Source organism: Rhipicephalus sanguineus, chromosome 6 (genome assembly GCF_013339695.2).
Source record: "Rhipicephalus sanguineus isolate Rsan-2018 chromosome 6, BIME_Rsan_1.4, whole genome shotgun sequence".
NCBI lineage: Eukaryota > Metazoa > Arthropoda > Arachnida > Ixodida > Ixodidae > Rhipicephalus > Rhipicephalus sanguineus.
The window spans coordinates 156,987,039-157,001,982 of record NC_051181.1 but is presented as its reverse complement, the minus strand read 5'-3'; the positions used below and the strand labels follow the sequence as shown (position 1 = coordinate 157,001,982).

The window sequence follows — 14,944 nt, the reverse complement described above, 5'->3', positions numbered from 1 at the left end:
GGTTTGAAGGTATAGTCCTGCAAGTTTCATTGTAATCCTTCAGGGTTTGCCCCTGCGAGTAAGTAGCAGCAGAAGGTATAGATTAGATGCCATCATTTATAATAATATGCCATTCTATGCGCTGCTGATTATAGTTATTTGACAATTTCCTTTTCACATTACTACTCGTCCTAGATTATAGAATACCACTTAATATATGCTAAAACCCACATCTCCAATACTTTGATTCAAAATTAAATGCAACAAATTTAAAGAATGATGTATCAGTATCAATATAGCAGGCCAGTATCAAAACACAATGGATTGCAACTACTGACTTCCACTACAGTGGCAGTATTAAACGTTCTGGGAATGACAGCATTGTACGTACGGGTAGATGTCGCTGCAGTTGTCGGTTCAGTTTCAGTTGTGTTATGTTTTTCTGCTGGAAATAGAGCATAAAATGTTATCATATCATGAATTTCGAACAATAAAGGAGTTTGTATTCCAGCATCCCCATATGCAGCCAAAACACATTAGCAAAGTGCGATTATGCTAGCCAATGCCATTCCTGAAAATCAAAGCTAAATAAATCAAAGTTAAATGTTGGCATATTCCAAGCTTTGCAGGGTCAAGAATGCTACAGAAGCACTATGAAAGGGTCTAGCAATATATTTCCCTTGCAGACTAAGTTATAAACTTTTAAGAAAGAATATTTCCATGTAGCAGCAAGAGTGTTTGTTTCATAATGTCCTAAATATCATCACAACCTGTTTTCTGTCATCATTGACTGTTTTCTTTTTAAAATCTCTTACAGATTTATAGATCACCAATTAACGGTGTTGCACACCACATGACCTGCTGATTTTTTGACCTCATCTAGAGTTCAGCTAAATGCATTTTTCCTGTAATCCATACTAATGCCATGCTATAATTTTCTGTTCCATTATTTTACACATGGTTTGATGGTATAGTTTTGCAAGTCTCATTGTAATCCTCCAAGGTTTCCCCCTGCGAGTAAGTAGCAGCAGAAGGTATAGATTAGATGCCATCATTTATAATAATATGCCGCTCTATGCGCTGCAGACTATAGCTATTTGACAATTTCCTTTTCACATTACTACTCGTCCTAGATTATAGAATACCACTTAATGTATGCTAAAGCCCACATCTCCAAAAGTTTCATTCAAAATTAAATGCTACAAATTTAAAGAATGATGTGTCAGTATCAATATAGCCGGCCAGTATCAAAACACAATGGATTGGAATTACTGACTTCCATTACAGTGGCAGTCATTCTGGGAATGACAGCATTGTACGTACGGGTAGATGTCGCAGCAGTTGTCAGGTTCAGTTTCAGTTGTGTTATGTTTTTTTGCTGGAAATAGAGCATAAAACGTTATCATATCATGAATTTCGAACAATAAAGGAGATGGTATTCCAGCATCCACGTATGCAGCCAAAACATATTAGCAAAGTGCAATTATGCTAGCCAATGCCATGCCCGAAAATCAAAGTTAAATGTTGGCATATTCCAGGATTTCGTAAAAGCCCCACCTGATGACAAGAGCTGACAGATAACAGTGGTGACTGCACAGAGAACCATGGCATGGTCCTCAATTGGCACCTCAAGGTGGGTGTTCACCATTTTTTGATCAGCTTGCCTTAAATGTACAAGAATTCTCCAAATTATTTGTTTTTATGTAACACTTGTAGCAATGCAAGTGGAGAAATTTCTTTAAGGGGGAATGAGGGTCTCGAAAATGTTTTTTTTTTATTTATTATCCTATCTTAATGAAAACTGGCATGCATATGTACCATTGAATGTAGATTTCAAATCTGCAAACATATTTCAAATATTTCATTTAGAAAGGAAGTTATGACAAATTTCCTCATTGTAATTAGGTAATTCCTTATGGGTCGTTATGGTAACTTAGAATGCAAAAAGTTACTTTTCAGGACCACGCGGTTCTTCTAAAAGGTCCACCTCACAGGCTAAAGCAAATTATATGTCAAAACAGCTGTTTCTTTGATCACAAATAATTTTCAAATTTGGAAGGTAAAAGTTAGCTTCCAGTAATTAGCTGGTACTTATCAAATAATTACAATTGCATCAATGTTCAGAAAAAAAGAAATGCTTTAGCCTGTAGTTCAGGTGCTGCTGAAAAAAATGATACCAAGTTTGTTTAAATATGTTCATAGAAACCTCCTCAAAACTTCCGTAAGGCAGATTCACTTTACAAAATAACAAAGCTGAGCAAATCGCGTTTCAAGATTTAAAAACATTTTAAATTTAATCTTTTGAGCATGTAAAAAAAAGAAAGGCCATTTTGCCATAACATAGTATTTTTTCAGAGCACAATTTGGACTACAAATACTTGAAATAGTAATTTACAAAAGTTGACAATTTTTACGATTTTTTGCTATTTTAAGACCCTCGTCCACCTTTAAGGTGAGTAGTCACTGTGGTGTCCACAATTGTGGACGTCAGGCTTACGGATTCATGTGAGAAGTTGATAGGATGCTGCATGCTGTAGGTCCTGCCATCACTGCCTAGCCGCTTTGCACAAAAATTTATCTGTATTATGGCTAACTAAGTATTTTGGAAGATGTGCCTAGACATTAATTACTTTATTCCATGCGTGCACTAATTGTAAAGACATACATGCCATAATGTTCAAGTGGCCTAGTGGATGTGAATGTTCCGACATGAAGAGTTTGAATAATAAATGCGTCCAATCTGAGCCATCGGCAAAGGCCCCATGAATGGTAAGGATGATGGATGCATTTAAGCATAGCTACCAGAAAGCAAAGTCCCCAAGAATGATGATGATCACAAATGCGTTGAAGCTGACCCGTCGGCAAGCAAAGGCCCCATGGATGGTGATAAACAACGAATGCATTGAAGCTGAGCCGCCTGCCTGCAATGGCCCCATGAATGATGATGAATGACGGTGAACCAAGTGCAACTCAGGTTTCTGGTGTCCACATATGTGGACACTAGTCTTATTCTATAAATAAAGCTAAATTCTCGTTTTTTAGCGTATTTCTTCTTTTGTGTGTACCGTTATCGCATATATGTGAAAAAAAAATTCATTTCAGCAACAGCATAGGGCTTGGGAAACAAAAGGGTAAACATACTGGGAATCGTGGCCCAATACTTACGTGTAGATGTTACTGTAACTGTGGGTTCAGTTTCAGTTTTGGGGGTTGTATAATGCTTTTCTGCCAGAAATAGAGCATAACACAATCATTTCTTTAACTTGGACAAAAAAAGGAGTTTTAATTCACTATGCTTTAAGATTTATTTATCAGCACTGCAGCAGAATGTTCACCTAAATATGATGATTTCATTAAGATTGATTATTAGTTGTAATGTTTTTCTATGCGGCTACTGAAATGAATGAACAGTGGAAGGTTTAAAGAAAATAAATTAAGGTAAACTACAAATAAGAGAAAGGACGATATGCGGCAAAACAGCTTTTCCAATAGCACAGGGCTTTTGATTAGCTAAGCAAATGAGAGGATGTCATTTGCTACTCTGCACTCTACGCTTAAAAGCCTGGAGACTAGAACAATGCTCTAGAATGAAATGTCAGTGAAGCGGTGCTACAAAAAGAGGCTTTAATGACAAAACAATACCAACCACTTGATGCTGTCGTCATTGTCACATTAGGTTCAGATGATGTGGATTTGATTTCATGAGTTGTCTCTGTCAAAGATGGGGAAGCACGCTTCAGTCATTTACATCACAAAAAATTGGGCAGCATTCAGAGGACAATAGTCAGACCTTCATTTACTCAAAATATGTCTGTCATAACCATAGTGGAAATGGTGATTAGCATATTCACATAGCAGCCTATTAAAGCAAGCATGTCAAATGCAAAGTACGCATACAAAGCAGAAGTTTGATGACATTTGTTCATATATACATTAAGTGAGATTTCACTGATCAGAATCCCCCATCATTGTTTTAAGTGCCTCTAGTACTAATTAAATTTTGCATCCACTGATTTATAAAAGTGTATAATGACTTGACAGTAATCTCATCAATGTGCATCATTGTTTTGACTTCTGTAAATAAAACAATGTCGAATGAGCATTCAGAGAACAGATGCCCATTCACTGAAAGTACAATATTATGCTTACCACTATGACTAGGCGTCTCTTCTGTTTTGGAACTTCCTGCAAAAAAAAATAAGTTGACTTCTAGAAACTCGACAAGAAGCGTTTAAAAAAAAAAACAACCACGAAGCTTGCTAGACATACATGAAAATAAAGAAACGGAAGACAGGAAGGCACTGCACCCATTGTCCTGTGTTCTCTTTCCTGATATCTGTAGTATATTACTCAGCGCGACTTGAACTATGGATTGATAATAATAATATGTGGGGTTTAATGTCCCAAAGCCACCATATGATTATGAGAGATGCCGTAGTGGAAGGGCTCTGGAAATTTCGACCACCTGGGGTTCCTTAACTGTGCACCTAAATCTAAGTACACGGGCCTCATTCGTCCTCCATTGAAAATGCAGCCGCCGCGGCTAACTATGAATTGAAGTTGTAATTATGTGTAAAGATAACTCCATGTTATGCAAACATATATAATGCTTATCCCCGTGCTTACTTGTTGCATTTGGTTCTACAAACATAGAATGCAAATCATTATGCAACAGTTGTTAGGAAAAAGACCTGCATAGGTGCACAAGTAAGTCATCAGAGATCAAAGTAAGCAATGACTGAAAAATAGGCTTGTGCGAATATTCGAGCAGTTCGAATATTCGAACGAATATTTCAGTATTCGAATTCGCTTCGAAACAAATTTGAATTATTCTAAATTTCGAAGTATTCGAAATAAACGAATGGACATATATTAACTGCATGTAACCCCCCCCCCCTGTAAAGGTGGTTTCACTGCAGTGGAGGGGTGTCATGCCGTGAACACACCTATCTAAGGGGAATCCGCACTGCCGCGAAGCTCCACTTTAAGGTTAAATGAACAAATTACCCTCACATCAATTAATCATTTTTTAAATTTTAAAAGCTCGTTATACCGGCTTATATGCTCTAAGTAAAGTAAATTTCAAAACGTAACGTAGTTTACAGGTTATCATTTGCATTCTACTGAAAGTCAAATCCTGCTACTATTCAAAGTTGCTTCCAGTTCATTTTGAACCACAAAGAATGACATTTGCACATGCCTTGTTTCAACTTAAGAAAGTATTGTGCAGGTTAGTTGGGTCATGACAAATATGCTCATTTTTCTTTATAATATACGATACATACTATTCGAATTCGATTCAAAATTATTTGACCAAATCAATGTTTGCATCAAATTCGCTTTGAACCTAAAATTTACTATTCACACAAGCCTACTAAAAAATGCATGAAAGGCACTGTCGTGGTGACAGTTAATGCAGACTCTCTTCTGCAAGCAGGCTTTCAGAATGATTCTAGCACTGAACCTTTAAAGGGGGGAAAGCCAATTGTGTGTGTTGAAAATTACAACTGCTAGAGAACTATAGTTGAGATATAATAAAGCATTAAAAAAGAGCTCACCTTCCCACCAAGGTGTCGGCTTTGAGGAACCACCTGAGAAAAAGATGAAGTATGTTCTTGTCATATAAAACATACCTTCTCATAATCATACAGAAGAAAATTGTACATTTTTCAGTAAGCAGTACAATATTATCTCTTCCCACAGAATCAAAGCTGCTGCCCTTTGGTACCACCAAGGCATTCCGACCCCTTCCGTCTTGTTCATGCATCCATTTCTACTGATTGTACTTATGCTTAAGTGGGATGAGATAGAAGAAAATGACTGAATGATGAAACAGTTGCTTTAAAGCACCCTTCACTGACACATCACCCCAAAAACAATATTCTAACCAGAAAATCATTATGCCTTTTAACCCTTTCGCGACCGAAAGAAAAGAAGAAAAACATGCAAAATTATCACACAATTTTTTTTCGCTCAGCTTGTAGAGTTCTTTTTTTGAATAAAATGGTACCGTTCTTTCAATTCAATGGGTTCCTTTATTTCACCAATGCATAGAAAAAGAGGACTTGAAGGTGGCTTCACCTCATAGCAATACAATGAAAAATGGCAATAAAATGAAAGCCAACACACAAATGTCCCAACACAGACAGGTGCCGCCATCCAGCGTCAAGAAACACGAGTACGATGACTATAGTCTTCATTGGTTCCGTGTGGGACCAATTTTTGTTGATGACAAGTATAGTCATCATCGGTCGTTTCGTTAGGAAATCTCATGATGACTATACTCATCAACACGGTCGCGAGAGGGTTAAAATCTGTGTAAAGCACGTTTTTGTGTACAGTACTGTCCACGTCTGTGTAGAGTGTGCAAGCGGCCGGCTCTGCTTTGGGGGGCGATACCTTGCTACAGTTGCACGATCCGACATTGTGTGCCCAGTAGCACGTGCCGCCCAGTAGATGTGCAGATCTTCACACGTTGCTTTAGTCTAGAAATGATGTTGGTAAGAGCTTCTGTTTTGTGAGCTGTGCACATTACCCGAGGTTATCGCTTTGTCATGTGACCGTGTGCCTCGAAACAGCCAGAAAGAGTGCACTGTTTGTTGTGAATGAGTCGGGCTCGGGCTATCAGTCCAAACGTGTCATTCTTTGGCATCGAGATGCTGCAAGTGTCCTGAAGCCGAGTTCCAATTCGATTAAACAAAGACACATTTTAAATTTTCCACTCATGCAAAGTAGGTCTGAATGTCTGTTAGGCCGTGCATGCCCTTGGACACACTACGTAAGACCCCACAACTACAGCAAGATGTCGCGCCACAGCGCAAAGCTGGCTGCTCGCATGCTCTACAGAGACGTGGACAGCACTGTACATCAGGGTGAAAGTAATACTTCTCTAATGCATTTGTTGATGAAGACAGCAGAGCAACAATTGTGACTATAATTGGTCCTTGTTGATCTCGGAGTAAGCACTAATTTAAGATCACCACATGAATAACAGTGGAAGAAAGATTTGGTTGGTGATCCTTCCATATGTTCACACCGTAGTGCATAAGCTTGAAAAGGTAGCTAGCAAGTATAACATACCCAATGCATTCCCCAAACCAAAAAAATTGATAACCGTATGTAACAAGCTAAATAGAAGAAAAAAACCCAAGATAACAGGTGCACTGTCCAACATGCACAAAAGTTCAATGAGTGTAAAGAAAGTATTTCGGGCAAATGTCATGATGTATCATGACACAAGGCTTAGGAAACACTGAAAACAATTGTAACCTTTCAACCAATCCCAGAAATTTTGCAATGCAGATGCAACCAATGCTCCTGCACACTGGCGCCGCAGGGGTGGGGGTGTTATAACCCCTGCCCCTGAAACGACCTAATTGTCCACAAAAACAAGAACCTCATAGTGAACAAAACATAATAGATAATAAATTGATATATTAGTTGGCAGTCGTGGATTTGCTGGGCATTGAAAAATGTTGGTGCACCGTTTTTCTGTGTCACTTTGTGAAATTGACTAGATCGCTGGTGCATGAAATTATGACTGTGTATTGGAGGATTGTGCTTTATCATGTTTGTAACAACCTACATTTTACAGATATGTAGTAGGATACATACGAAAAATAAAAGAGTTGGCAAGCACTTCATCTAGTTCATCTCTGTTTTTGTACCATTATTCGTGGGGTTGTCTTAAATCAGCATGAACTCGGAAATCAGCTTCAATGAAGTAACATTTTCTTTCAAATGTAATAAAAAATGTGGAGTACCTGGCCGTGTTTCAGGAGTCTGCCACCACCACGGTGTCCCTGAAGAAGCATGAATTGGAATTAAATTTCAGAAACTGTGAAGTGTGCAAACGTTAAGGCAGGAAAGCATAACGTTGTAACTTACACTATGTGTCTGACGATGTTACACTGACATGCTAATAGTACCTATTAAATGACCTTACAAAAGTAATTTTGCAGACACTATCATGAAGTTGATATAGAGTTTTGAAAGAAGTACTAGAAGCACTTGAGAATTATTCCGAAAATAAAACAATGTTGAATGACCATTCAGAGAACAGATGCCCAGTCACAGAAAGTACTATTTTATGCTTACCGCTATGACTAAGTGTCACTTCTGTTTTGGAACTTTCTGCAAAAAAATAAGCCAACAAATCAACTTCTAGAAGCTTGACAACTAATGTGTGTGGCTGTGATTTAAGCACTAAAAAAATAATGGACACTAGGGTCACTAGAAGCCCTTGAGAATTATTCTGAAAAGAGAAAAATGTTGAATGACCATTTATAGAACAGATACCCATTCATGGAAAGTACTATTTTATACTTACCACTATGACTAAGTGTCACTTCTGTTGTGGAACTTTCTGCAAAAAATAAACAACTTCTAGAAGCTTGACAACTAATGTGTGCAGCTGTGATTCAGGTGTTAAATAAAAGCCACGAAGCTTGTTAGACATGCGTGAAATGTAAATTAGATGATCCTGTTAGCCTGTGATCTTGACTGCATTCATCCTGTCCCCAAGGAACAACAGCTCTCAATTTACATTTGAACAATGAGTATTACAGCAATGTATGTCAAGCTCAGGCATTTTACGTGACAGAACCTTATTAGGATCATAAGCCACAGCGGAGACTCTGCATTAATTTAGAACATCTAGGGTTCTTTAGCACACAAATAAGTCTAAGCACATGGGAACTTATGAATTTCACCACCATCAATTATCTGCTGCTGTGGCGCTGCTGTGGCTAACAACCGAACCCATGCCCTCATTCTTAGCAGTACATCATAGTCAATAAGGCATCATGAGATGTGTGTGTTATAATTGATGAGTATATAAAAAATGCTTACCAGTCACATGTTTAGTGTGTGTCACTTCCTCACTTTCTGTAGATTAAAAAAAAAACTGTTGTAAAGCTACAAGGTGGGATAGTCAATGTTCGTTTGTAGTTAAAGTTGCACTAGGTATACACTACACAGATAAAAAACAGAAGACAGGAAGGGATTGCACTCAATGTCCTGTCTTCTCTTTCTTGATACATGTGTGGTGTATACTTAGAGCAACTATGGACTGAAGTTGTAATTACGCATAAAGATAACTCCACATTATGCAAACATATATAATGCTTATCCCTGTGCATACTTGTTCTATTTGGTTCTAAAAACATAGAAAGCAAATCATTATGCAACAGTTATTAGGAAAAACACCTGTATATGTGAACAGTACGTCTTCAGAGATAAAGATATGCAATGACTATAAAAAAGTATGAAAGGCGCTGCCATGGGAACACAGCCCTAATGCAGACTCTGTTCTGTAAGCAGGCTTTGAGAGCAAGGATGGCATTAAACTTTAAAGGGCGAAAAGATACTTGTGAGCATTAAAAACTACTACTGCTAGAGAATTGAGAAAGATATAATAAAGCATTAACAAGTTCTCACTTTCCCACCAAGGTGTTGACTTTGAGGAACCACCTGAGAAAAAGATGAAATATGTTTTTTCATCTAAAACAAACTTTCTCATAATCACAGAGATGAAAAATTTTTCAGTAAGCTGAACGATATTCTCTTTCCACAAAATCAAAGCTGCTGCCCTGACAAGTAAAACAGTTGACAAGTGCTTCGTCTAGTTCACCTGCATTTTTGTCTCTATTATTTTGGCAGTTGTCTGAAGCCAGCATGAACTTGGAAATCAGCTTAAATGAAGTAACTCTTTCTGTCAAACATAATTACAAATGTGGAGTACCTGGCCGTGTTTCAGGAGTCTGCCACCACCACGGTGTCTCTGAAAAAGCATGAATTGGAACTAAGCATCAGAAAGTGTGAAGTGTGCAAATGTTAAGATAGAAAAGCATAGCATTGTAACTTATACTAAGTGTCACAATGTTACACTGATATTCAACTATCTATAAAACTACATTATAAAAGTAATTTTCAGAAACTGTCGTGCAGTTTATACAGTGCTCTCAAAGAAGCGCTAAAAGCTCTTGAGAATTTCTGAAAGAAATCAGTCCTATATAAACAAGCATGATCACTTCACGCTGTATCAACAAAAAAAAAGGGGGTGGGTAGAGATGCTACTAGTAGCATCTCTACCTGTTTGATGCTCTTTCGGACTCTCTGAAATAGTCATGTGGTACCATTGTAAAAAAAACAGAATTGATTTATCAATGTATGCATTAACGTAATGTACGGAACATGCTGCTGCAATCAGGTGCCTTTAAAATCTTTTAAAGGCCATCGTTAATATGTTGCAGACTATTTAGATTATCACATATATGTGTATATAAAAACTCTCAACATTTGTTTTATTCTGATATGTGACCCTGTTGCAAAGATAATTGTAATGGACATGATGGCCTCATTTTCACAAAACATGTTATCTGATTCACACAATGCTACACATACTGAATACCAAGCCACACTGTCGATCTTGAATTTCTTGCCCTACACAAAAAACACCCATTTTAAGTCAAACGGACATGCAGAGATGGCAATACAGTACGAATTTGCATAGGTCCTACGGTTGCACCAATTCTTGGTAATCTTTAGCTTAGCAAGTTTGACAAATGCTTATAGGACTTGGGCAATTGTATCATTAAGGTATTTCATGACGCGGACGATTACCTCATTTTTTTGTAGCGACGAATCTGAATCTGTGGTTACCTCAGTGAGCAAACAGTTTGAATTAAATGAATGAGGGCTATAGTTTACTACAGAATTACTTCAGAAGGGTGCAATACAATTTCCAACATTTCTTAACGTTACAGGAGCAGCACATATGCTGGCAGCATTCTTCCAGATCTTCTAAACCAATGTTGAACTTCGCGTCGAAGCACTCTAAGGTTGAAAAAAACTGAATCGCCATGTCATGCCTTAAGTCCTTTCTCACTAAATCGTGTGTGTACAAAATGAGTGCCAGCGTTAACGTGCAGGTTACGTTGTCTTTTAGAAGTAGGTTATCAAGTTGCAATAGCCACTGTAGCTGTACGCTTAAAGAAGTTGATTTTGTCGAGCTCGAACATCGTTATAGAAAGCATAAGAAACAAGCATATTGTTGCTATTCCTCAAATCCATTTCTTACCTCACAGGCTTAAGAAAGTGGAAGGTATGTACGGTGTTCATGTTGTTTTTACGGCTGCCAATAATACATAAGCTATGTGCCAGCATGCAGAAAAAGAATTAGCAAATAGAAGACAAAAGGTGGACTGACATTTGTTTTGTAAGCCACTTGAAGAAATTTACTGATTGCCACACAGGTGTTGCATATAATGTTCCTGTAAGCTGTGGCCACTTCTACAGGGCAGCAAGCTGCTGTGTTAATGAGAGATTAATGAAGGATAAGGGGTCGTTAAAGAGAAGCTTATGATGTAATCTATCTTTACATTGTTGAGAATGTAAAAGCTTGCTTAAATTTGATGAATGTGCATTATTGTATAGGCACAAGAATGAAGAATTGCATCTAATGGTCAAGGCGTAGCACACTGATAGTAGTGGCAGCGCATGCATTAGCCAGCCATCGATTAACTTGCATAAAGAATTGAAATGCCTGACTAGTCATCTCTCGCATAGACCTCCCCACCTGTGCCACATTGACAAGGTAGCAATGCATGCCTGCGAATGCGCAGAGAGGTTTTTATGTCTACTATCTCTTCTACCACAAGGCGCATTTTCAGTAGATAGATGGCATTTGTGTTTGTCTTGATCTCTTCTCGTGTGTCCTTGCTTGCACACCTACCTAATTTTATTATGAATCCATACCAACTAGCACAACTTTCGATCGCTCTAAGGGCACAATGCATTCATATGGTTCAGATATGTTCGCACTTTGCGAGCAGGGGTGTGTAGCCCAGCGGTTAATTAAGACACTCGCTTTCAGAGAATTGGGGCCTAGCATCAAAAGCAAGCACCGCAAATTTATTTTGTTTCATACATCCTCTTACGTGATCCTCTTGCGTGACAGAGGGACGGATGGGTAGTTTTCTCATTAAGTCTGCATAGCAATATCCTGACACATTTAAACTAACAATCATGTTTTCAAGAATGTACTCACACAAAGGTGTTTGTTCAGACACACAAAAAATGCAAAATTAGGTGACTAGCCAGTGATTATGAAAACAATTACCATATTTCCAAGACACATAAGCAGATATTAATTTGCATTTTAACAATCTGTAATGCTTTTCTATAAACATTTCTATAAAAGTTTACCAGTCATAGGCTCAGGGGGAGTCACTACACTTTCTGCAGTGATGCTACCAGGACTTCCGATTTGGAGCGATTTCTGGAGCAGCAAAATTGTCATTTTGGCACACTTTGGAGCAGGTAATTTTGCATCTAGGAGAACTCTGGAGCAGCTAATTTCACATTCTCGAGTACATCGGAGAAGCAAGTTGCATTTATATTCAGATACTCCCGATATTAATAAAATGTTACATTAAATCAGCAAAAGTGGCAGAGAAATACCGCGAAATACAGCAGTGCCTCAATACTAAAGCCACACAGTCCCTTTTTATGCATTCCCATAAGATGACTCGAAGGCGAAAGCAGCTTCTTTTCTCTTCAGTCAATTGTATTGATCCTTTTTATTTATTACTGAATATTGTCTTAATTGCGTGCAGTGCGGTGCTTTATTTATTCGAGAAAAAATGAAGAGGGAAATAAAGAGGGAGAAAGGAAAATACAGCTATTAGACTGTTTTACACATCATTTTATACAAACACGTGAAATAGTTTTTAAATGTTTTTTTTTTTTTTTTGCTCAATTTATGACACAAACACGAAACAAATGATCCCCAAGCTCTGTTATGGTGCTCGGCGGTATCCGACATAAAAGAGCTCAAAGTGAAACAAAGCATTGGCGCTTCTTATGTTTGGAGTATTGTTCACGAAACCACTATTTTATTGTAATCAGGGCATCAAGGACAAATGTAGCTTTTCTGAACAGCCTGAACGTTAATAAACTGCTCAGCACAAAAAATTTGACACGGTACACATAGAAAAAGACGAGGACCAGCGCAGACTTCCAACTGATTTTTATTACAAGGATGCACAAATATATAGGCTACAGACAAAGATGAGATCGCATGCTTATCCCAGAACTCAAAAACCAAAAAAAACTAAAAGGCAAGAATAAAAATCAGTTGGAAGTCCGCACTGGTCCTTATCTTTTTCTATGTGTACCATATCAAATTTTTTGCGCTGAGCAGTTTAATAATAGATACCAACTAGCCCAATCCCACACTTTACTTCAGCCTCAACGGTCTGGTGAAACAGACTTGAACAGGATGATTCAAGTGCAAGGATGGCACGTGCAGGAGTCCCGAACGTTTTTCGGATGGTGCCCTCAAAGGCAATCTCAAAGCCAACCTCAGTAGCGCTAGACACATCAAGCAGGAAGCCATCCACACCGAGTAAAGATGAGCAAGCTGTCTGCACTCTTTTTGAGTGGGCAGACTTTATAACATCAGTGTAAGGTGCACCTGGCAGCCCGTACATTTGGAAACACACAACTCTAGATTCTAGCAAGGGTGGTCTCAGATCCCTCAGCAATATTGGTGGGGGGCCTGAGAAACCCCCCGAGACCCCCCGATTTTAAGCACTACGCAAGAGAAGCTGCATCGGCACTGTGCATGGCATCGTGGCCTAATTGGTACACAAGCGCGAGCAACGTTTACAGCATCTATAAACGCTACATCTGATGTACGGCTGCATGTAGTATAGTATCCTATAAATGCTGCACGTGAGTGTTGTTTTGTCTGCAGAATAATCCTTGGTCCGTGGCTGTGAAGTTTGGTGGCCTCAAGATTAAGCTTCATGTACATAGATGCTCCTGTGATGCAATTGCTGGTGATAAACACCGTCAAACCTGAGACTCTGGCACAGTTTGGTGTCATTTACATCGATTTTATAGGGATGGTACAGTAAATCCAATTTGGTGCACTTTGGCGCAGTTGGCACATGAGTGGAATCACTGTTTCTGGAATAGATTCGAACGCAAATAGATGGGCACAAAAAGAGAAGACCAAACGAGCGCTCGTTCAGTCGCCTCGTCTTGTTGTGTCCCTTCTATTGAACATTGAACATTGTTTATTTGCAGGAAAAAATTTGTGCTCAAATCTATTCCAGACTATGAACCAACTTGCCAGCAAAGCATTTTGTTAAACTATCTCACTTCACTTTCTGTGAGTTGCAAAAAAAAAAGTTATGTTATGCATAGAAAGTGCTGTTTACAAACATACATATATATATGATACTGCTTACGAATATGCTTACTTGTTTCCTTCGAGCCTGTAAACATGGCAAACATTTTATTAGTTAAGTTACAATAAACCTGTAAAGTACGCCAGCATGTAAATTGTTCAGAATGTTGCATAAATAGGAGCACTACATGTACATGACATTGCATGCCAAACTGCTGGTTGACCGCTCCTGAAGTTATGCAGAGAGGTGCCATTTCACATGAAGTTTAATGTAATACCATGCTTGTAAGCATCATTTACGAGCTTTGTCCATAATAAGTTCGAAGTAGCTGTTATGGCATTGCCACAAAACGGCGCTGTCACTTGACACATGTTGCAGCTGCAGCAATGCATCATAACAACATAAAATAGAGCAATAGTGCAAATCTGTGGCATGCATGAGAAGCTGATGCAGTCAGTATGACAAAATTAAGAAGGCTAATTTGACCTGAAGTGGACTCGTCAGTTGTCTGGAACCTTGAAGAAGTAGCTGTAAAAAGAAAAAAGAAAAGATAACTGCAAAATATATTACAGGTGAAATAAACAATACGAATGCATGCCCATTTCCGGGATAAATAGTGATATGCGAATGAAATTTTATGTAGCCCGTTACTGTAATTTCGTAAAATGCTTAGAGCAATAGCACGAGTCTATGGCACGAATAAGAAGCTGATGTAGTCAGTATGAAGTAATTAAGAAAGCTAATTTGACCTGAAGTGGACTTCTCAG

At 38.4% G+C, this 14,944-nt stretch overlaps 1 protein-coding gene across 1 annotated transcript; it reads right to left on the bottom strand.

Annotated features, from left to right (window-relative positions):
* Positions 1 to 964: 964 nt before the first annotated feature.
* LOC119397656 (uncharacterized) lies at positions 965 to 14,779 on the bottom strand. The gene is made up of 12 exons (XM_049416646.1): positions 14,776 to 14,779; positions 14,664 to 14,705; positions 9,722 to 9,760; positions 9,418 to 9,450; positions 8,830 to 8,865; positions 8,077 to 8,112; positions 7,743 to 7,781; positions 5,538 to 5,570; positions 4,129 to 4,164; positions 3,626 to 3,691; positions 3,145 to 3,204; positions 965 to 990 (listed from the first exon to the last, which is right to left on the bottom strand). The coding sequence occupies exons 1-12, from the start codon at positions 14,777 to 14,779 to the stop codon at positions 965 to 967; spliced, it is 450 nt and encodes a 149-aa protein (XP_049272603.1).
* Positions 14,780 to 14,944: the final 165 nt, after the last annotated feature.